This window comes from Apostichopus japonicus, chromosome 20, assembly GCF_037975245.1.
Source record: "Apostichopus japonicus isolate 1M-3 chromosome 20, ASM3797524v1, whole genome shotgun sequence".
NCBI lineage: Eukaryota > Metazoa > Echinodermata > Holothuroidea > Aspidochirotida > Stichopodidae > Apostichopus > Apostichopus japonicus.
The window spans coordinates 10046996-10070213 of NC_092580.1; the positions used below are offsets into that span (position 1 = coordinate 10046996).

Below are 23218 nucleotides of genomic sequence, written 5' to 3' on the forward strand. Positions count from 1 at the left end.
AAGCAATTTGACATCTCTCATTGATATGTAAGTCAAGTTGCAAAGTTTCGTCGAAGCTAGCACCTCAATATTTGACATGACTCAAGCAATCCACCCTCGTTTTACCAATAAATATGATGATCAAAAATTAAGTTTCTGAGGCTGATGACGAGGACTGTAAACAGTTATCTCAGTCTTAGCCTCACTTTCTTTTAATCTGTTTTGAGCCATCAAAAACCTTAATTCCATTGGCCAATGAGAATAAGTTTTATCGAAATCATTTTAACAGCCAACACAAATCTATTTTGACAGTTCTGCAACTTGCAATGTGGGGTTCAGGAACTAACAGTTTCGTTACCGCCCAAGGTTATTATTTTTCATATAACAACAAAACAGGAGGAAACGTTGGAATGGAGTGGCGCTATTGTACACTGGTGGATCGAAGTACTCCTTCTGATGGTGTTATGGTTACCGAGTCAAACACGCCATTGACGTTGAATACAATAAATACTTGCAAATATTTGGTGATAAACTATGGCACAGTTTGTACTGCACTCCATATCCGTTGTCCTATGGAAATACATCATAATTGGCTCAGGACAAATTTGCTTTTTGTGATTGTGTACAGTTTTAGAAAGATTGGTAATGCACTGCATATTGACTTAAACGTTACGACATTAGCTGGTGTATATAAAAAAAATACAGAGAGAGGTGCATAACTATTGGACGGAGATAGATTCATGGTTTATTTACTCGGGCAAACATTATAACTTTCATATTTTAGTACACGGTACTAACGTTAGTGGCTGACTTCATATGTATTGTACGCGAAAGCACCTTATAATTTTCCTGGTGTACATGTTTTGCTACATTGTCTGGTTTACCGTTATAAAATGTAATAATAGTAATTCTGTCATTTTTTCGCCACTGTGTTTGATTGACTTCGATTTCGTCATTTCGATTCGATTTGACTGACATTTCGTGAATGGTTTGTCTTCATACTGGGGATCGTATGTTATAAATTCAGTGAAGGTCATTTAAGGGTTCAATTAATGAAACGTAACAATGCTACTCCTTTAAGCGCCCAAAACATGTGAGGGCCCAAAACGTGGACCTTCTGTAATGTTTTTAGTTATGATGACATGCAGGCCACGGATCATATGCAATGATCATGAAATTTATTTTTCAAATTTTTAGTATTCATGACCAGTATGCGTTTGGTCTGAGTAGCAACATATCTTCCACTCATTTGAATTTTCTCGTCGGTTTTGGGAAATATTTCCACCCGAGACAGACTTGAACAAGTCTAAATATTTACTTGTTATGCAGGCTTGTTTGTAGTTCGATGTCATTCTCTGTGAAAGGACTACTTGACAGATTTGCAAGTCGAACTTTTCAACGTGACAGTTTGTGTGTGGAATTATGATCCGTCGAAATATCACTACCGTGTACACAGGACTTTGCTTCACATGCATGGACTTTTCCAACTCACATTCCCCAACTGACTATTTAGAAACATGTTCAGAACACATGTAGCTTCTTCATAGAATCATAAAGCGGAACTACTTTCCACAGTGCAGGAAACTGATGAAAGCAAACATTAAACTTGCATTTGCCTTGCATGTGATCACCCGCTACTTTTTCGTGTGCAGACATGTGAACAAGAGTATTAAATTCCAAAAAGTTATAAAAATAAAAACACACGATTCAGTTAATATTGAAACGAAATTGAAAGGTTACCAATTTGTAACTGTAAAAAATTAACAGAATGAAACACACGCACATACACACAAGGGAGCAAAGCAATGCAAAAAACATATTACAACTCTGTGATATGTTACCGGATCCGTCAAAATGTCGTTTTCTAAAAGTTGGAATTATCTACGCGGCGACCTTATATAACGTACAACGATTTCTTTTCTTGGAAACCGCTTATTAATTACCCGTGAACATGAATCAATAAAACTGATACATTTTCATGTAATGAATCAAATTGATAATCCTTAACAGAGATAAGAAAGTAAACGTGATTAAACAACGGAGGAAGTCGCTTTTGATAAGTACAAAAACAAAAATCAAGCACCAATCAAGACATGAATGATGATCAGTCAGAAATGAATGGAATTAATACTCATCCACAAGTGAAAAATGTGATAAAACAATATGAGATCAGAATGGAATCGTGGTTCACACAACGAACGGAGTCATAACGCATTAATAACCTGTATATACAAGTAACATTTATCTACTGATCAGGATTTAGGTAATGAACGATTGACTGATGATATGTTCAACATGAATATACTTAACTGAAACATAACATGAAAAAAGTTCAGATGGCTTAGAATCAAGAAAGAAATGCTGTTTCTATTATACTATATATGAGTTCTACTACTCCCACATACAGAATATGTGCTTACAAAAATTCATTTGTATACCAAGCTGCTATATGTATTAAAAATGGCAAAGTTAACCCTTTATTGTAATTTAAATATTCAGTAAATGTGTTTAAATATTTAATTTTCTATACTAATATTCATAGTTTAATGTTATGTTTAAATGAACCTTTCACTAATTCATCTTCAATTTTCGTAATGTACTTTTTGAATTTTTGATGTCCTTTTTAATAAATACTTATATTTATACTGGAAATAAATAAACTGAAAACTGAATCTATTGCCTATATCTCGCATCAAAGAGAATGAAAGCAAGGAGAGTTCCGAACATCCATACATTCAGCTACAATTAACCAGACACTAAACTATAAATACGTTCAGTGTAACCACCTTTCTGAGGCTTTATTGGGTGTGGTGGAGTTTACTTCGAAAAAGCTGTTCGCTAAACCAATTGAAATGTTTTCTTGTAGTAATAGCTTGATTGAGGAAATTACACTTTGTAGGAGGCTTTCCATTTTGATCCAAACATCCACAAATCATCACTTTAAAACGGTTGAGTGAATATCGGTTATATAACTCAACAGTTGGATACTTTGGATAATAAGATATGGAAAAGGTTTCTACCTACCTATCCTACCACATAACAAAAATGTCTCATAGCGACAACTTTTTAAAAACAGCCTATTCGTTCATATTTTAATAAATCTTTACAATGAAAAGACATAGTCGTGTCCTCTTACATCGGAACCAAAGTCTGTAAACTGTTGCCCTGAAAACAAAACAAATTTTGTGCAAAACTCTACAAAAAATGTTGATGACGTGCGTGTAATTTTACAAGCCACGCTAAAGTCTATGAATAAGTTAAGTGTACATATGTGTAATCAGTAACAAGAAATCCGTAGTCATAACCGTGAACGTTTTACTATGATTTGCTACTGAACCGTATCATGCTTGAACAATAATCGGAATTCATAGACATGCGTAGTACCGAAACGTGAAAACCAAGACAATGGAGAAGGATTCGCTCGAAATAGTTTTAATAATGATAAAAGAAATATAAATTCACTTAGCAACGGCAACGTATTTTTGCTTCTTTACAATGAAAAGACATAGTCGTGTCCTCTTACATCGGAACCAAAGTCTGTAAACTGTTGCCCTGAAAACAAAACAAATTTTGTGCAAAACTCTACAAAAAATGTTGATGACGTGCGTGTAATTTTACAAGCCACGCTAAAGTCTATGAATAAGTTAAGTGTACATATGTGTAATCAGTAACAAGAAATCCGTAGTCATAACCGTGAACGTTTTACTATGATTTGCTACTGAACCGTATCATGCTTGAACAATAATCGGAATTCATAGACATGCGTAGTACCGAAACGTGAAAACCAAGACAATGGAGAAGGATTCGCTCGAAATAGTTTTAATAATGATAAAAGAAATATAAATTCACTTAGCAACGGCAACGTATTTTTGCTTCGGACAATGTCTTGAAATCACGTGTACGCAATGTATTTATACTTATAGTGCGTCATTTGTACACTGTAACGCATAACGTCCAATGTGCCGTAAGATGCTACAATTGCCTACCGTTGACACACAAGCACAAATTTCAGCCTAACCTTTCAGTATTAAAAATGTTGCAGTAACATTTAAAGTTTGAAGTAAGCTGTGAGGCTTAGTGAAAGTCAGCATTCTTTCTCCAAACGCTTGTTCAAGATTAGTTATTTTTAAAGTAAGATGTGGCTGATTGCATTTGAAACCAAACTTGGGTTTTGTCAAAGAATAGTTATCTTTGTCATTTTGCTTACGATATGCTTGATCATACACAAAGTTTCCATGACTAACGCCAAGCATGATCTCACAAAGTTGTCCATGACTAAGGCCAAGCATGATTTCCTTCCATCGATTGGTGGGCCTCTAAACCGCGGGTAGACAACAAAGCTTTAACATACGTGTATAGTTTATGCCAACCCCATAGAAAATGCACGTTAGGTAATGGATAAAGGGAGGAAGGAGGCTAGAATCCACGTTTCCAACGCTAGCGGCTTATGCCATTTTGTGAAATTATATCAAGATGTGAAAATTCTTTACGTCATCTTATTACTGAGTTGTTATGATAAACTACATTATCTGTAGTATTAGTTACCAAACACACGCGAAAAACATTTACACCAATAGGATTACTAGAACTTAATCCAACTTATAGAGTTAACAACAATCCAACGAGTATCAGAACATATTTAACTTTTGGTTGTAAAGGATTGTTTTTTGCCGACTAATTTAAATCTCTTATGCAAGAAAATTGTGACTCACGTTTTGGAGGCAGATCGTACATGGATGGACAGCAACTCTTTCTAGCAATGCCTTCCTTCCTTCAGGTGTTTATTTGAAATAAACAACGCTTCCAGATTTTAATGTTGGGAATTTAGCTAACATACTGCACTACTAAATATTTTCAGGTATAACTTGGCTTCGTCGTTGTGGAAATTGTTGGCTGCTCGACTATGTTGGACCATGGAGGGGATATGAAGTAAATCAGTCTCGTCTCTTCATATTTTCTTGAGCCAAGATTGGCTTAAGATTTTGCTTCTATTTGTTCTATCTCCCAACTGTACAAGTTCCATCACGAGCTTTTATTACTGATGCATGCTGAGCATCTCGTAAGTTAAACCGCTTCATCATCACTACTGAGGTCTGAAAAAGGAGAGGCAGATACTGCTTTAGTAGTTCATTTCGTTGTAGTTAAACTTTTTAAAAGAAAAAGGTCAAAACGAAACCCAAAAGGCCTACAGTAATGTTCTTGGATAAGATGTACCCTTAAAGGACTTATATGCGTACAGTGTAGTTGGCGAACATTGTTAATTGCACCCTTAAAACCCGATTGGTAAAATATCATCACTTGTTAAAGTTACAAACGTCGTTATCCACACAAACGAGATTCTTATTATTTTCTTTTTAAATGTCTTTCTTTATTTTATGTTAGCTTTTATCTGAGCGCGGATTTTACTAGATCGCATGGCTAATTGTGATTCGGTAGTCAAGAAATGAACTTTTAATAAAAACATCTATAACAAAACGTTATGTTCGGATACTTTTGGTATACAATACGTAAACATACGTCTGCATGACATACGGTTACCATTTTTCACTTTTGCTGTTACCAACGTAGGACTTTCAAACGCCAACTCTTGTTAAAGTTACTTGCGTTAGGCCTTGCATTCTGGATTTGCATGAAATATAATATATATACAGACACAATCTGATAATTCAAAAGCCAATCGTAAGCTAATCTACAGAATAAGTCATAGACAAAACCGTAGGCCATCTCACTGTGACTTGATGTAATAGTATACATACGACTTCTAAATGTAATGATCCTAATATATTAACAGTTAGGCGTAACACTATATTAGCTTAGTCGTTCCTTTTCAGCTTTCTTAGTAATTTTGATACATTTACCTGTTGCATACCAAGATCCCATGAAAATGTAGGTCCTGAAAAGTCCGAGTTCAATTAATCGAAGCCCAAGTTGCTTCGATTGTAAATTTTGTCACGTGGTTTTGCGCCTTTCAATGTTGCTCGCATATGAATATGCCAATAAAGTTCGAATGCTCCACTGATATTAACGCACGCTCAGTATCAATGTTTTCGCACACTAGAACAGATACAACGAAGTTAATTTGGCTATTTAATCGAAGCCCGTGGCTTCGATTGCAGGAATTGTAGATTTGTCACTTGTTATTGCACCTTCCTATGTATATAATTTCAGTAAAGTTCGCATGCTCCTTGACATTAAAAGAATTGTCTGGTGGAAGATTTGGATACATTGTCCTCATAGTTCTTATTGTTTTCTTTCTAACCAGGTGAAATTTTTCCCCATTCGACTTTTTCTTCTTGTAGAAATCTGGTTTTCAAATTCACCAATTTTCACCAAAAGCACTGTTTGTTCGAACGCATCTATTCGGCGAATGACGTACATAGTGCGGACAAATAGGCAAAACTAGCGACTTGAAATTAGCACTCCCATTTCCGCAGCAAATAAATTGTACACGCACAGGTGGTTGCCTATTATTTATAACGTAACATCGCGAACGTATGTTTACAACCTAGCTTACCATGCCATGTTGGTACGTACATAGCATTGCACATAATACACCCTCACATTCAAACAACACTCAAACCGTTCTTTAAAATCGCTGAAATAAAATTCATGGATCAACTTTACAGTAAAAGGAAGCTTGAAAAGTATTTGGAACATCGAAAGATGAAACTAAATGTAGTACCAAGAAGCTCGGGCTTCGCAGAAATGTCCGAATGCAACCGTAAGAGTAGCCTACACGCGAACATTCGTTTTTTTTTAAGGTAACTTCTAAGGACTTTGCCAGACAATTCTTTTAACACACGCTCACTATGTACGTATTCTTACATTAGAAAAGATACGACGCATTTAACTTGATTATTTAATCGTAGCCCTCAGCTTCGATTGCAGGAATGATAGATTTGTCACTTATTTTTGCACCTTCTTATGTATATAACAGTAAAGTTAGCATGCTCCAATTACATTAACACACGCTCAGTATGAACGTTTTCGGACACTCCAACCATACATAACTTGACTGTAATTTGTGGCGGATAGCCCTCCAATATCTCTACTCACGAGTACTTCAATACGAAGTGATGGTTACTTTTGCTCATCTACTACGGCTTCGTTCGAAGTATGATTAACTGTTACGCAGTACGGGTCAACTGTTCTATGAAATGGTAATTGTTGACCGTATAACTAACTCACTGTACCAATGTCCAACAAATAGTTGAATTATACTGATTGAACTTTTACAAAAAAACATTCTTAGTCCCTTTAAATTCCTTAATAACTTTGCCCAAGGAGACTGACGTTGATTGTGTTAAAAGTACTTCACCATTTTCAAATCCCTCTAACAGTTACGACCCCGAGAACCGCATATCTGCTGCTACATACTATCGACAATTTCAAATCGGATGAATTTGAAAGTACGTTCTAAAAGAAGTATCATTATTACCCTGTATAACTGACATACCTTCCAGAACAAATGGAAGTTGCAATTTGAAACTGATACCCATATAACGTACATAATTGATGGGCTTCGATGTATTTTGCCTGCAAGTTCAACTATGTCTAGTTTCAAAAAGTCGCTAAAGTAGAAAACCATGTCAATATGATTTTAGACATGATGGATAGAACTGTATATGTAAATAGTGTAGACTATAAATTGCTGAGCATCGATTTAATGCATCAGTTCTTGAGCATTAATCTCCATTTTGTGAACAACATCTAGGTGTGTATCGTAGAGTAATCAATTGCGATTTCATTTTGCGTCATAGTCAGTAGCATCGTTGCTGTAACAGACGAATATTAATTAAATGGATATTTTAACGTTAATGTTATACTTAAAGTCTATGACCGGAAGCCATACGTCTGAAGGTCACTTAACCTGACCTTTAGGTGACTGGTCGTCTTACTCCAGAGTCAGGTGGTGGGTTTGGGATATACTCCTTCGCTACTGTTAAACTGCTAAACGTACAGTGCATGTGGTTAAAACAATGCAGAGACCACTAGGGTGATACGAATGCCCGGGAAGCAAGAAACTGAAAGAATAGGCCAAATCAAACCTTTAAGGATGATAAAACAGATACTCGATCATACTTGTTAAACATTCTCGAAATCTGATTGGCCCGTTGTCGTCAGCTGACAGTACTCCTATGGATAATACACTGTAAAAATCACCAACGGATTTTGGGTAGCTACCTAAGCTTATTCAATGCAAACGAATCACTGAACTTCTGTGAAACGAATCACATTAACTATGGTATGACAAGTAGCCCCTCAATGAAAATACTCCTTGACCAAATGATGACCACAACCTCTGAGCCTGATGTATAGGCCTATGCTAACCGTATACGGGTGAGAGCAACAAGGATAACCTCATTTAACAATACTGGCAATACTGTTATTAGGGTTAATATTATGACGTTAAGCGGCCATCGAAATGAAAAGTAGGTCTAACGTAAGTAATAGTATAAGAAGTTATTTGGAGGCCTCGACTAAAGAGAGGCAATGTTCAAATGTCCTGAGAGCAGCGATCCAAGGAATAGAACTAACGAAAGACAGTTATACACCATAGTTGACTAGCCATTCTCAGAACACCGTCGATATTAACACTAACGTAACTTCTAACTGATAGGCCTAGGCCTACTGTTACTGATCGGGTATACAACAGCAAAATGTATTCCAGAAATGCACAATTCAAGGAACAGCTTTTTCTCGTCAGATCAAATGTCTAAGCCATTGTACTACAAAAGTCAACTTATTGTGTAAGAACTTTCTTGGTGGAATTGTTCACATGTATTTACGACCTAGATTTAAGCTATATAGCTAGTACAGTACAGAGTGTACTATACTAAGTACGTAGAACGTAGTACACAATGACTGTTAGGTCAACTTTTTTTTATTATTATCGCAGAACACACAGGTGCGTATTGCTATGCCCACTGGCATTGATTTGAGATGACCAAGAGGAATCGAGGAAAAAACCGGCGAGGAGCCTTGTGTTGCTAAGTAGCAACGAATCCTGTCGTCTGCTCGTGTCTGTGTACAATTGTGAGTCCCGATAGGCTGCGTGCGTTCTTTAGCTGCAGTTCGATTTTTTTAAAGAAAATACTTAAAATGGAAATGTTGGAATTGAAAATTGAGGTTAACATTGAAAAATGTACCACTTAGCTAGATTACACTGTTCACGCACCTTTACCAGGACGGTGATAGCTATGAGACCAGGGGATGAATAATAGTAAATATAGTAGCTTTTAATGCCTTACCACCGCTTTCCAGTTTTAGTTGATATCTTGCTGTACATGCAACGAAACGCTAAACAATCTGCCTAAACTGCGTTAGAACTGAGAAATATATCCTATGACTTGAATAGATAGCAGCCTTCCTGAAATGGACCGACGTTATAACACTACCCCTAATCAGATAATGAAGTTCCGACAGAGTGCTTTTTTAAGTAAACCCCTGGAAAGGGGTGTTTCCCTACGCTTGCGCAATAAAATCTGTCCCTGACGTAACTTGTTCCGTGAAGCGTCTCCATTGTTCAATAAGCTACGTAATACTTTCTATGGTGTGTTTTCTTCGTGGTGGAAAAATATACATGATAACCCTAAGTTTTGTATAAATGACCTTCTGGCATCATGTAAAGGCTTCTGCATTAAGTATGTCAACTTTTAATCAATATGCATAACCAACAAACACTGGGTGTATTCCGACGAAACATTCCGGGCGCCCCAAATTATTTCCAAACATTTCTTGTTCTCTGGTAACATTTTACTAACAACCCGTGGCAAAAACAAAAGACGGGTCTCAAAAAGAGTAAGTAATCTTTCTTTCGATGGTATCTCCTTCTGTTGTTCTTTTAGCTATTGTTAAAGTGGGGGGAATTCCTCCCATTACCTCAATGGTCCCTACCGCCTGATGTTTGGCATGATAGTCCTTCTTTTTGTCTAGAGGTTAATTAAAAACACACCTAATAAGTGGAGTGTTCTCTGAATGGATTAAGTCTAACGATTCATCATATTTGACACACTAAATGTGTATGTGTTATACTTGTATATAGGTAGTCCTAAAGCATAGATGTAGGCCGATATACTAACGTTAGATATACAGTACAGCGAGAGGTCTGATTCTATACTCAAAGTTCTGTGCTTACCTTTTCTTGTTTTCCATTGGATGTCACCAAATCCGTCATTTTCGCGCCAACACTTCTTTTTAACAACGAGTCTTTTAGTAAGTAAAAGCGGTTGCATTAGAAAAATGAATGTAAGTGTGACTTGTTGTTTCATGGCTATGGTTTAACGTCACTGTTCAGCGGTCATAAAGGAGATCCCTTGAGTGGATTTATTCACAAAGCCACACAAAAATACCGCAGCAGACTGTCCCAAATGATGTTAAAAGCACTCATTAAACATTAATGGTAAACCAGAGGGTCATCCGAGTAACAAAACAAACGAGAAAAACATACTAATCTAATTAACCACAATGCAGAACATGAAAAATACGTACTCACTATGCCAAAACACACGTAAAGTGAAGTGCGTTGCACAAACGGGAACTTCCCTCTTGCGCAAGCAATGATGTCATTCTTGTAATATAGCACCAGTGTATTGCAGGTGTTTATGAGTTTTAATATGGACTCGCGTCATGGTTGTTTTCGGGAGTTGATACGCTACGTGGCATTTGAGAGACAGAGGGACGAGTTGTAACGCGCTGTATAGTAATAAGGACCTCATGATGAGGTAGCCTATGCTACGTTAAAGGAACACACTCACATATTTATATATATATATATATATATATATATATATATATATATATATATTTATATTACTGAAAAATCGTAATAAGTTGGTAAATCAAGAACAGTGAAAAAACTTCCAGCCTCCACCGGGATTCGAACCCGGCCTCCCGCTCTGTGCGCGTTCACCCTAACCACTAGGCTATGGACGTTGATTGTATGTCCAGAGGTTCGGAACCGGTAAGGAAGATCGTAATCCCGCTGTAAGCGTTTGTCACCTGTATCGAACATTAATAGTTCTGTTTTTGTTGACATATTTTGCCTTATACTTACCAAGTATGCGGTTAACCTGTTTTCCATCAGGAAAATCCAACGAGGAAAAGTGTGTTGTCAACAAACACGAACAGAAGTTAACATGAAAATATTCAGAAAAAGGAAAATGTATTGTTAACATTCACGAACATCTAAAACAAATGAAACCAAGTATTTGCCACGTTATATCAAACTGTGAGTCTCTTAAGAGAGGCAAGAACCTTGGCAATAGAAAGAATCGGATTAGTAATGACGAAACTAAACTTGTGTGGAGCCAATGGTTCCTTTCGAGAGTGCAAGACGGTGTTCTTATGGACGTTACAGGAAATTGCAAATACTACTTATTGAGTAACGGGACTTATTATTAGTCTTATGGTTGACACATTTCCCTGGTAGAGGTATGCCAAGTTTCGTATCGAGTCTATCTTGTCTCATTCGACATAACCACAGAAATGAAAAAGTTTTTTTATTTGCTAATAAAAAAACAACTTACTCTCATACATTTATGGGAAAACGTTGATGTCATGACTTGATCAACATTCCTTGAACTTGACTATAGCTATAGTGAACTTCATTGAAATGATTGGATTCCAGCCGATTCTCATGGTATTTTCAGTTAGAACTGGTAAAGGTTAGTATCATCCGTAATCAGTTAGAACTGCAGGATGTGTGGTACAATTTCGTAATATGTGTCACACTAATGACCAGTTTCTGCTGAGGAGGACTTATAAACGGTAAAATACCAAACACACCATCCTATGCACACAGATTGACTAACCAGACTACTTTAAAGGTTTCGCCAATAATTTCGTCCACATTTTAACAGAAAGTGGATGACACTTTACTGCAAATCGCTTTACAAATGCAATTTGAACCATTCTTACAAGGTACTATGCACTATGTCAAGCGTTGGGACAGTTGTTTAGGCTGCTAATCAGTTATAAGTCGAAGCAGCCTTTGCGTAATGAATTCGTATGTTCGTAATTGGTAACACAGTAGCATCTGCTGACAGGTCTCACATGTTTTACGGTTTTGTTATAACACACTTCAGTTTTTACTGATTAGCGGCTGTCTCTTATTTCCCATCACATACTGATCAAGCTATGTACATTGGGCGGGGCTTCATATTAACCAACAGAAAGTGAACAAAATTAAACGATAAGAACTACTTAAAAGGAAACTAGTTTCAGTTGTTGCTTTAATAATACCTTTCCCTCCTTTCGAAACAAAGCCTATTAAAAGTTAACAACTCTACTGGGTCATTAAATTTGGTCATAAACGTTTATTGCAGTGAGTCATAAATATTTTCCTCCATAAACATTTATCGCACGTATAGTGATAATATCTCCATTATAGGTTTACACAGACAACGAATTATCCATCAGATTAAAAACCAAGGCTCGGAGACAAAAAACGGATATATCCACAGAATAATATACATAGTAACGCATCATGTCGGAATATAATGATGGGGAGTGTCAAAAACACATTTCTTCACAATCGAGTACTTAAGTATGTTATTTAGATCCTCCTGCAAGCAGGAACTCGCGAAGAAGCCACCATTGGCGAGTATACACTACAATCGCATTTTAATGCTTTAGTGCAAACTTATCCTAGCTCTAAAAGGCTATTTCTTGCATAATATAAAAACATTCTATGGAAACTGTTTTTTTTTTAAACCTTGACGGTAGTAAATCTCGAAGCTGTTAGACTGGAATATGTAAGGAATACATTTCAGCAGGAAATATTCGAGTCAAAGTGAACTCCCTTTTCTCACAATATCATATTATGTAGCCTACATATAGCATACACTGTAGAAAACACACTCACATTTCTACCCCTCTTGACCCCACCTCCCCTTATCTCTCCTTCAACCTGCCTGACCTCTCTGAGCACCGACTTTCGGACTTTCACTGGCTCACACCCAAGAATTCCATCTCCATATCAACTATATTGACAAGGTATATAGATAAAGAGGTATATTATAGAAATAGAAAGTCGAGATATATGGATTGTTCATGGATATTGAAATAGTTTTTAAGTTTGTTCTCGGCATCCATCACATTAAATGATAAGAACATACCTTCTCTTAACCTTATTGACACATGTGCTATATACGCAATCGCATGAATCAGGGGAATCCCCTGATATTACGAAACATTTGTTAAAATACTTAAAAAGTATGTTGACATAAATTATTGCCCGTCTGGTTTCAAATGTAAAATATAACATCATCAGCGCTTAGTTACAGGAGATGCTGTTGTCAGTTTGTTATGTCTAGTTCAGATACTGGTTTCATACTTGTTTGGGCTTTTCCATGTATAAGGACGCATGAATGCATTTGGTTGATGATATAACAATAAAACAAAAAAACAACAAATATAAACAATAACAAATCGCATAACATATACTGGATACAGTTAGCGTAGTCTATGCTTCGCGTGTAAGATAAGGGACGGAAAGTGTGACTAACCTGTGCAATTTTGCAGCAAATTGCACAGTTTGGAGTGGAAAATATGTTAATAGTTCATAACTCTGCATTAATTACTTGATTAAGTCCGGTATAGAATGTACAACTGGAATGGGTTAGATATTTTAATGTAATGAAACGATAGCAGGAGAAATATGTAACTCTATATGTCGCACGTTATGCTTTCCCAACCGTTGTTTTACAAGCAGTATGGTATCTGAAGAACAACCCTAAATTGAGGATGACGTCACAGTCGCATAATTAGTTGAGTATTATGCCCTTGGCTGTATATATGGTAATTGAAACTGGGAATATTTTTGTCACAAGTTTCGCTTTGCAAGTATTCAACAGGACAAGATATACTTGTTTGGTTTTGCATCGCCTTTTGCAAAATGAAACTGAAACAGAATTTTCTTGGGGATAGGCTATTGGTTGTCAAAGGTCGTTCTAAAGTTGTAGTTGTTGTTTCAATTTAATTTGCTTTTAGAATAACACAATGAATGATATAGACACGTATGATCTTTGCGGAATTGTAAGAATGTGGTGACGAATATTGGCATACTCCAACGGTAAGTGTACGAATGACCCATAGACGAGAACGAAACTATGATAGTTGTAAAGTACGTTTAGTCAAGATGGTGTCAAGTCTGCAAAACGGTTAGATTCAAATTTTAATGAACGAAAAACAAACCTGTTAAATTACTGCTTACCTGTTGTCAAAGTGCATGTGAAAGAAAACGTATCAGTTAGAATTGGATCTCTTCGTTAAAAGTAAACTGAAAACGTAGGCCTATACAAAACATACAAAATGAAACGAAAGCTGGTTTCGTTTCGGCTTTTCTCATGAGGATCGAATCGTCAAGCCCTCTAACGCTTTTAAAATTTCACCGTTTATACACATTTATTACATCATGACAAAACGGTAATTTTCAATTTTTTGACCTTTTTTGGCAAGATGGTGATGTCCCTTCCGTAGTATACGATGAGCCGGTGATTGAAATATAAAATTCATAAAGAATTAATTAAAGGAACTAGGAAAGAACTTGACGTTTGAAAAAAAAGAGTTCTATGGAGTAATTCTGGCTCGTATGAAAACATTCAAAGTATACTTCCTCATCAGTTGTTTCGCACAAAGCGAAACTCCTTATTCCGACCGTAATGAGCGTGTGATAAAACTATGGCATCTTCAGAAACAAACAGTTCCGTTTTCAGTATCGTGGCAAACAGATACTTCCTCCTTTTGGTGGAAACACCCATTCAACTTTAACTCACACCTGCGCCAAAAATTATCACAACATTATGAAGAACAATAACAAAAACAATGTTCAACTATAGAATCTAGGTCAATCGTGAGATATCTTATTCGTATAGGCTTTTGTAAGAGTAACTCGACCTTTACGCAGAGCCGAATGTTAACTCCCGCTCATCTGACATCGCATCACATTTTAAAATTTTTGTTGTTGTATAAATTGGCCTAACCGGCATCTAACATTGTTAATTACAGAGTCCACACCGCACTCTTGCCCCACAACAACTGTTTTCAGATCAATCCAATTCTTCACTATTCTAACAAACGATCTCACAGTTTTGACAATTGAAAGCAGCCTCGCTCTTATACGCAGCCTGTGCTTCGAGTGAAAATATGAATTTTCTGTGCAAATATCACATTGCCTGTAGAAGTACAGCAAACATATTGCAAAACTAATAGTTATGCGAAATATTTGTCATGGCATGTAGAAAATGCCTCCACCGAATCAACCAGCAGATGCTTTTGCTACCTCTCGGGTATTGTTCAGCTTGATGGTTTATACATGTTAAGAGTTCATAAACGAATTCTATTCAAACGTTGTTACCGTGTGTAATAATCAAGCCTGACCACCTCGATCGATATACTAGCGATGACGAACGAAATGTATGATGCTGGAAGATTGAGAAATATATGCAGGAATCTTGCAATCGCGCGTCCAATGCGAAATGCTGGTGCCCAACATTCTCGCTAAAACCTGTTTTATTCCTCACTTTGAAGGGTAACATGTTATTTTACGTATTTTACATGATCATTCATAATTTGACATGATCATTCCATGTATAAAACTTCTCAGACATTTGTACTGGTATAAAATAACCCTGATGGAATAATTAACCTGAAGCTTAAACTCCGCAGAAACTTCACAGGGAAAGAAAAACCTAAATAATCAGTAAAGTAAACACTGTTCATGTTTGCTCGGCAATATTAACACTATACAATAAGCTGTCGCAATCAAACTGCAGGTATCTTCTCTTTGAGAACGTCTAGGGAATCATTTTCTTAAAAACGTATACGAGTTCCCGCTGTCAAATTAACGTCACATCAAATGAAGAGCCAAGATAACGTAGATATATGAGGACGCGAGACAAATGCAATATTATAGTTAGGCTTTAACAATAGCACGCGATATCGTGTTAGGCTAGAAACCTATCTTAGTCAATTATGGTAAGCGTTTGCCATTCAACAGGCAGATTTAGAAGTCGTGTTGTTATAATTTTCGTGAAACTAGTAAATATTATGGTGATTTCATCAACAAGACTCAATTCAACCTGAACCGCAAGGAGAAGTTATGGACTACAATTGAACTTCACGAACAACTTAATTGTTTAAAGATATCCGATCGCGGGATATACCCGGTTTCACTGGAAAACAATACTGGATTTTTAATAATATTTTATTATGTTGAAAATTTTGTTTTATTTTACTCCACATCAACTTTTGCTTCCAAACAGGAAGCTGTTTCGAAAGTTGACACAACAAGTCATTACAATCAGACAAATATGAAACTCATGTTCCTTTTATAGCCCTAGATTTCCGATGACTAATTCAAGATACCGTTTAAATGTAAACAGAAAGAAATACTTCCTTATTTAAAAGAAGCTTATAGAGCTAAATTTAGCTTTCACAAAGGTTGTTCTTGTTGTTGTGAATTTAGAAATGATTTTATCATGGTTAAAAACGCTGCAGGAGTTCCTCTGTGACTAATACAGTATTTTCTTTGACGATGACATCTACAGAATTCCGAGCCTCAATCATTACTTTTGAAATTGCAAGCCATTTGGATCTTTTTTCTGGCTGGACAAAAAAAAAAAAACAATATCTCGTTACAGATGGTCTTCTTTTTTCGATATAGTTTTGATTTAGGGAATAAGAACTTCAAGTTCAATTTCAACTCTATTATATCCCCCCAAAAGAACAATTGCATGCTCGCATTAAAAATATAAGTATATAGGAATGCATAAAAAATTAAAATATACAAATGGACAAAGAGGTTGAGACAAGTAAAGAGACAAAGAAGTTAAAGTAGATTAGTAAAATACCATGAACCTAACTATTAAATACATTGTTATAAAGTTTAATACAAAGATGGATAAAGGATGATTTATGTCGCTTAGTAGCAGAATAAGGTAATCTCATTCGTCCACTACGATGGATTATTGCACTGTTAAGATCTACATATAGGGGTTGGTTGTTATCGTCAAGTACCGTGTTCATCATATAGCCTCAAAGTCATGTTGATATGATGAGTCCACAGTAAGCTGATTACACCTAAAATGGATATAGCTTGTCCGATAATGAAATAATAGGTTTTTTTAACAACACCAACTTAAATACTTGTTGGATGAGACTCATTATAACACCAACTTAGATACGTGTTGGATGAGACTCATTACATCATCAATAAAGTTCTGATCACAGTATTTCACAAAACGATGTATTCGGTCTAATTAAGCTCTATTGTCATCCTTTGTAATCAAACCGACCACTGGGGTAGAATTATTAGCAAATTTAATTACAGGGCATCTGTTATTTGATGATCTAGCAATTGATGTGTACACAGTAAACAAAAACGGGGCTAAAGCGGGTCCTTTGTGTGCACCGGTATTTGAAAATATGTTTTTGACGCACAATCAAATCATCTAATTTTGACATAAACTAAACGGTGTTAATTCAATGATTTCTTCAATATTTTTGATTTTACGAACATTTTTACAAGACCGGAGGAGGGTTGGAGTGGGGTCAGGGAGGGGTGACTAGTGTCAATACTATTGTGATGCATCTGTTTGGTGGGAATTATTTCTAATGTAAATAATGTAAGGACGTCAAAGGACTGCAAATTTCATCAAAATGTACAAACAACATACAAACATTTCATACAAACAACTAGAGAAGAGAACACAAACAAACTTTACATTTCTGTCATTTAATAACCATCCGTCAGTTCGCACAACGTAAAAAAACGTTACCTTGATAAACAATAATGCATTATCCCTAAAATAAAAATAAAAAAATTTCAGGATGAAATGAATATACCTCCAAAGATGGATAAAGGTATTTAATGATAGTCGCACACACTGTTGTATTACCTACATTTAAAACAGCTTTATCTTTTGCTCTTTCTTTCTTGGTGCCAAATTCTGGCAATTTCCGCCAACCTTGAATATATTAACTAAACGAGAGATGACAACTGCTCTATTTTGGGGATTCAATGAGTCATTTTTTTTTCTTTTAAACGTCTTTGTTGAGGCACTTTTATAATACTCAGTACGAGCCACAAAAGGTAAATTAAGAAAGTTAAATGTGATCACCTTTGCCTTCTTTATTTGCTATGTGATTAGACTTTAAATGAATCTAATGTTGGGATTTAATGATGCTGTAGCCATTTGCAAACTTACCACGATCCTTCTCAAAAGCTGTTTATATAATTTTTATAAAAGCTGAGACAAGAATAAAGATAATTTAGAATGTACAAACATTATAATATACCATAAACCAAATATGCTTTAAATGGCTCTCTTGTTTCTTGATTGGTCCAAAGTATTTAGAAATAACTTCATAAGCCACCGAAAAGAACTTCTGGAGTGTTCCTTACGTTCCTGGACTGCAAACTTTCAAGTCCATAAACCTTGCATTTTCCACGAGGACCAAGCCCACGACTTCACCCCGCTGAACAAAATTTTGATACAAAAGTAACTTAATTGATCTCAGTTACCAAGCCCCAAAACTGTTGAAAGTTTTTTCAAAGTCTGGAAAACCATGCAACCCAACAGATGTTTTGCTGCGACTCACTTTTGGAAGGCGACCCATGGTTTGCAGTTACTCATCAATTAGGTAGACTGTCAGCATGGAATCCTTGCAGTAAAAACCCTCCATTTGAAATCGATGCCAACTCAGCAGTTTCATCCATTGCTTGATTTTAGCTGACCTTGTCTCGCACAATCAACACACAAATTCTTTATTTCTGTCAAAATTCTAAAACATATCAGGAGACAGAGCAGTGGAAAACTAACTACGAGGTTATAATTAAGCCCTAGGATTGTAACTTAAGGTCACTGGTTCGCCCTAAATTTTCTTTGCTCTGTTTACAAATTGTCAATCAATGAGAGTGATCAGTTTTATCATCTAAGTCTAGCTTAAATTGGAGCTAAAACCTACATCAGGTTTGTTAGTTCCTCACACTCAATGGATTCATAAGTCTCAACCAGGAAAATATAAACATTGGTTTGAACTTTTCAAATTTAATGAGTAATTTTGACTTTGATGAAACAGACTGGAGACGACAGTTTTCATCTTATCAGTCTTTCTGTCAATGATTAAATCTTTATTTTAGTTTACATTGTATTTCCATAATGTTATCCATTGTGATGATGCACGGCAATGCAATAGGTTACATAGTGATTTTACATTTAGATCAAATTTGTGAGCATTTTTGCTGATCTAGCTTTAATTCTCTGTTTGCTTTTCCACTGAGAAAGGATTAACGTCAGTAGTTAAAAAATAACTGCTTCACTGCATTCTGCTCAGGCAAGTCTGTAGCTCAGACTATTGTTGACATTGTACCCATGCCAGCATTTGTCATAATACAGACATTGCACATTTGACATTTGAAATGGGAAACTTGATAAGAAGAGTAAGTGACATGGCTCAACAAATTGTATTCATAGCGAGAAACGTAATAACTGATGAACTTTAAACATCCTGTTTATATAGACTTTTTTTTGCTGACATATACATTACGTATGACATATATACATAATCAATGTCAAACTTCCTGTTTACATAGACATATTTTGACTGACTTATACGTTATGTATTCATGACGTATATATGTCTAACTCAGGGAAAGAATTGTCAGTTAAACGTCAGGTGTACTACTCGGTTGCTTGTGTGCACTACTGTATCACCTTTTTTTCACAGATACAAACAAACGCTTGGTTATAAACTTCTTTCTGTACCTGTCCACATAGCAAAGCTTCTCACTCAAAATGACCTCACAATGTACAGTTGGTTTTCTTCTTCGGTGCTGTGGCCGAGTGGATAAAGGTGGTGGCCAATGAAGCAATGAGGCTTAGCAATCAGGAGGTTCCATCCCCGGCCTGATTATTATTATTATAACTCATACAGTTCTGTTCTACATATTGTGTTCCATACTAAAACAACAGGCTCAGTACTTGTATAAAAGTCTTGATTCACATTTGGCTGATACTCCATGGCATTACTCTACACTTCTGTTGTCTCTTTCAGTATTGTGCAAACGAGTATGAACTTCGGTCAATGTGAGAAATGGGCCCGTTCAAGATATGACCAAATACTATCACAACATAGGTAGACATGTGCTAATGATCTATTGACCATTCAAGATAGGACATATTCAATGATAAAGTCCACACTGATAGGTCGGACAGGATATGACAATTCAAGATAATACATAGTCAATGATAATGTCCATACTGATAGGGAACAGGATATGATTACTCAAGATCATACATAGTCAATGATAATGTCCACACTAATAGGGGACAGGATATGACCATTCAAGATAATAAATAGTAAATGATAATGTCCACACTAATAGGGGACAGGATATGACCACTCAAGATAATACATAGTCAATGATAATGTCCACACTGATAGGGGACAGGATATGACCACTCAAGATAAGACATAGTCAATGATAAAGTCCACACTAATAGGGGACAGGATATGACCACTCAAGATCATACATAGTCAATGATAATGTCCATACTGATAGGGAACAGGATATGACTACTCAAGATAATACATAGTCAATGATAATGTCCACACTAATAGGGGACAGAATATGACCACTCAAGATAATACATAATCAATGATAATGTCCACACTGATAGGTCGGACAGGATATGACCACTCAAGGTAATACATAGTCAATGATAATGTCCACACTAATAGGGGACAGGATATGACCACTCAAGATCATACATAGTCAATGATAATGTCCACACTAATAGGGAACAGCATATGACCACTCAATATAATACATAGTCAATGATAATGTCCATACTGATAGGGAACAGGATATGACTACTCAAGATCATACATAGTCAATGATAATGTCCACACTAATAGGGGACAGGATATGACCATTCAAGATACTACATAGTCAATGATAATGTCCACACTAATAGGGGACAGGATATGACCACTCAAGATAATACATAGTCAATGATAATGTCCACACTAATAGGGGACAGGATATGACCACTCAAGATAATACATAATCAATGATAATGTCCACACAAATAGGGGACAGGATATGACCACTCAAGATAATACATAGTCAATGATAATGTCCATACTGATAGGGAACAGGATATGACTACTCAAGATCATACATAGTCAATGATAATGTCCACACTAATAGGGGACAGGATATGACCATTCAAGATACTACATAGTCAATGATAATGTCCACACTGATAGGGGACAGGATATGATCACTCAAGATCATACATAGTCAATGATAATGTCCACACTAATAGGGAACAGAATATGACCACTCAAGATTATACATAGTCAATGATAATGTCCACACTGATAGGAGACAGGATATGACCACTCAAGATCATACATAGTCAATGATAATGTCCACACTAATAGGGAACAGAATATGACCACTCAAGATTATACATAGTCAATGATAATGTCCACACTGATAGGGGACAGGATATGACCACTCAAGATAAGATATAATCAATGATAATGTCCACACTAATAGAGAACAGCATATGACCACTCAAGATCATACATAGTCAATGATAATGTCCACACTGATAGGGGACAGGATATGACCATTCAAGATAATATATATATGTATTATCTTGAATGGTCATATCCTGTCCCCTATGAGTGTGGACATTATCAGTGTGGATATTATCACGACTATAGTGGTGATAATATCCACACTGATAGGGAACAGGATATGGCCACTCAAGATAATACATACTACATAGTCAATGATAATGTCCAGGTTGGACTGGATTTTCCAAGAGAAAATGAAATAAGCTAAAGAAAAACAATGTAGTGAAATAGGGGAAATTAGACTTGCATCCATTGTTTACATTCCTGACTTTTTTTGCCATTTAATGAACGGGGATATTGATGTAATGAAAACGACAGAAGGAAGATTTATTTTGGATTGTAGTAACGCCATGGAATATCCAAAGAGATTGAAAAAAAAAAATCTTTGAGATTATTCGGGTAAAATGAAACATGATGGGAAAATTCCTCACAGTTGAGGAGAAAAGATGATTTCCATCTAGAAATGGTATGGAAAATAAAATAAATGGTAAAGTCACAGGAATTTAACTGCACAACTTTTGTACTACAGTATTTATACTATACAATTCTTATTTTATTGCAGTAGTTGCTTTTCTGTAATTAGGTTGCTTAGTTTCACTTTAGCAATGATTCCACCTTTCAGAATGTTCAATTGTATTGTATCTTCCTCACAAGATGCTACTGTAAGTTGTTACCAACATTTTCAGAAGAGATATTAATTCCTTGTAGATTTTGAGACAATTTTTTCGGCCAGACTCTTTTGTTCATCCAGCTGAAACTGGAACCAGATAAACTTGTCCATTTTCTGGCTGCATGGGATATCTGGTACAATCTCTACTTTACCTAGCAACCACATTTTGCTATAAACCAAAGAAACCAAAAATCATTAGCACATAAAGATTTCTTGCACAACAGTCACAGACCTCGAATACCTAACAGTTGTCTTTCTTCATCAATAATGGTTCCCTTCTCTATCTTCCTGTCTACAGCCTGTTACTCCGTGCTCAGGTTGTTGGCGTGTATACCTCGGATTCCAAGGCCCTCAAAGAATGCCTCGGCAGGGTCTTGGACCTGATGAGAGGTATATCAGCTGCTTCCTTGTAAACTCACTACTTCCTCTGAAAGTGAGTCTTTTCAATTTGTCTTCATCCTTGGCAACGGAAGAGTCTCTGTCATGTTTTTCTCAAAGATCCGATGAAATGCTGAGGGAAAGAGCAGACGATTAGATGCGCTTGAATCCTGGTGTGGAAACGGTATGTGAAAATAGTTGGAACTGGTTGTACAGTCTGATCACAGACTTGATGCTTGAAGGTCTCTCCCATCTAGATATCATCCATTTCCAACTCATTGGTTAACCACACATATATATATATATATATGATTCATGCACCTTATCATCACAGCACACACACACATAGTCCTTTTCTTGTTTAGATGCTCCTATGTAACTATTGGACTATCTTATGTGTCATTTAAATACCAAGAGTATACAGCTAATCTTGCTGTGCTGATTTGACATACAACATAAACTTTGTAGGCCTACAGTGAGACTCTGGCTATCACACTTAACCAACCATGACAGCATATGGGACAGAATTTGCCAGTA

General features: G+C 36.1%; 2 protein-coding genes across 3 annotated transcripts in view; both read right to left on the reverse strand.

Annotated features, from left to right (window-relative positions):
- LOC139961156 (serine/threonine-protein kinase TBK1-like) overlaps positions 1 to 10469 on the reverse strand; it is a 73014-nt gene extending 62545 nt beyond the window's left edge. Inside the window, exons 1-2 of one of the 2 annotated variants that reach the window (XM_071960105.1) lie at positions 10118 to 10469; positions 4692 to 5072 (exon numbers count right to left, since the gene is read on the reverse strand). The gene's annotated coding sequence lies outside the window, so the exon portion shown is untranslated. Of the gene's footprint in view, positions 1 to 4691; positions 5073 to 9230; positions 9398 to 10117 lie in introns of those variants that run through there. The other variant, XM_071960104.1, reaches the window with a different exon arrangement.
- A 7231-nt stretch (positions 10470 to 17700) lies between these two features.
- The window catches only part of LOC139961155 (exportin-T-like), a 57035-nt gene continuing 51517 nt past the window's right edge, over positions 17701 to 23218 (reverse strand). The window contains exon 22 of the mRNA XM_071960103.1: positions 17701 to 22814. Coding sequence (XP_071816204.1) covers positions 22785 to 22814 — 30 coding nt within the window. The 3' untranslated portion in view covers positions 17701 to 22784. The remainder of the gene's footprint in view (positions 22815 to 23218) is intronic.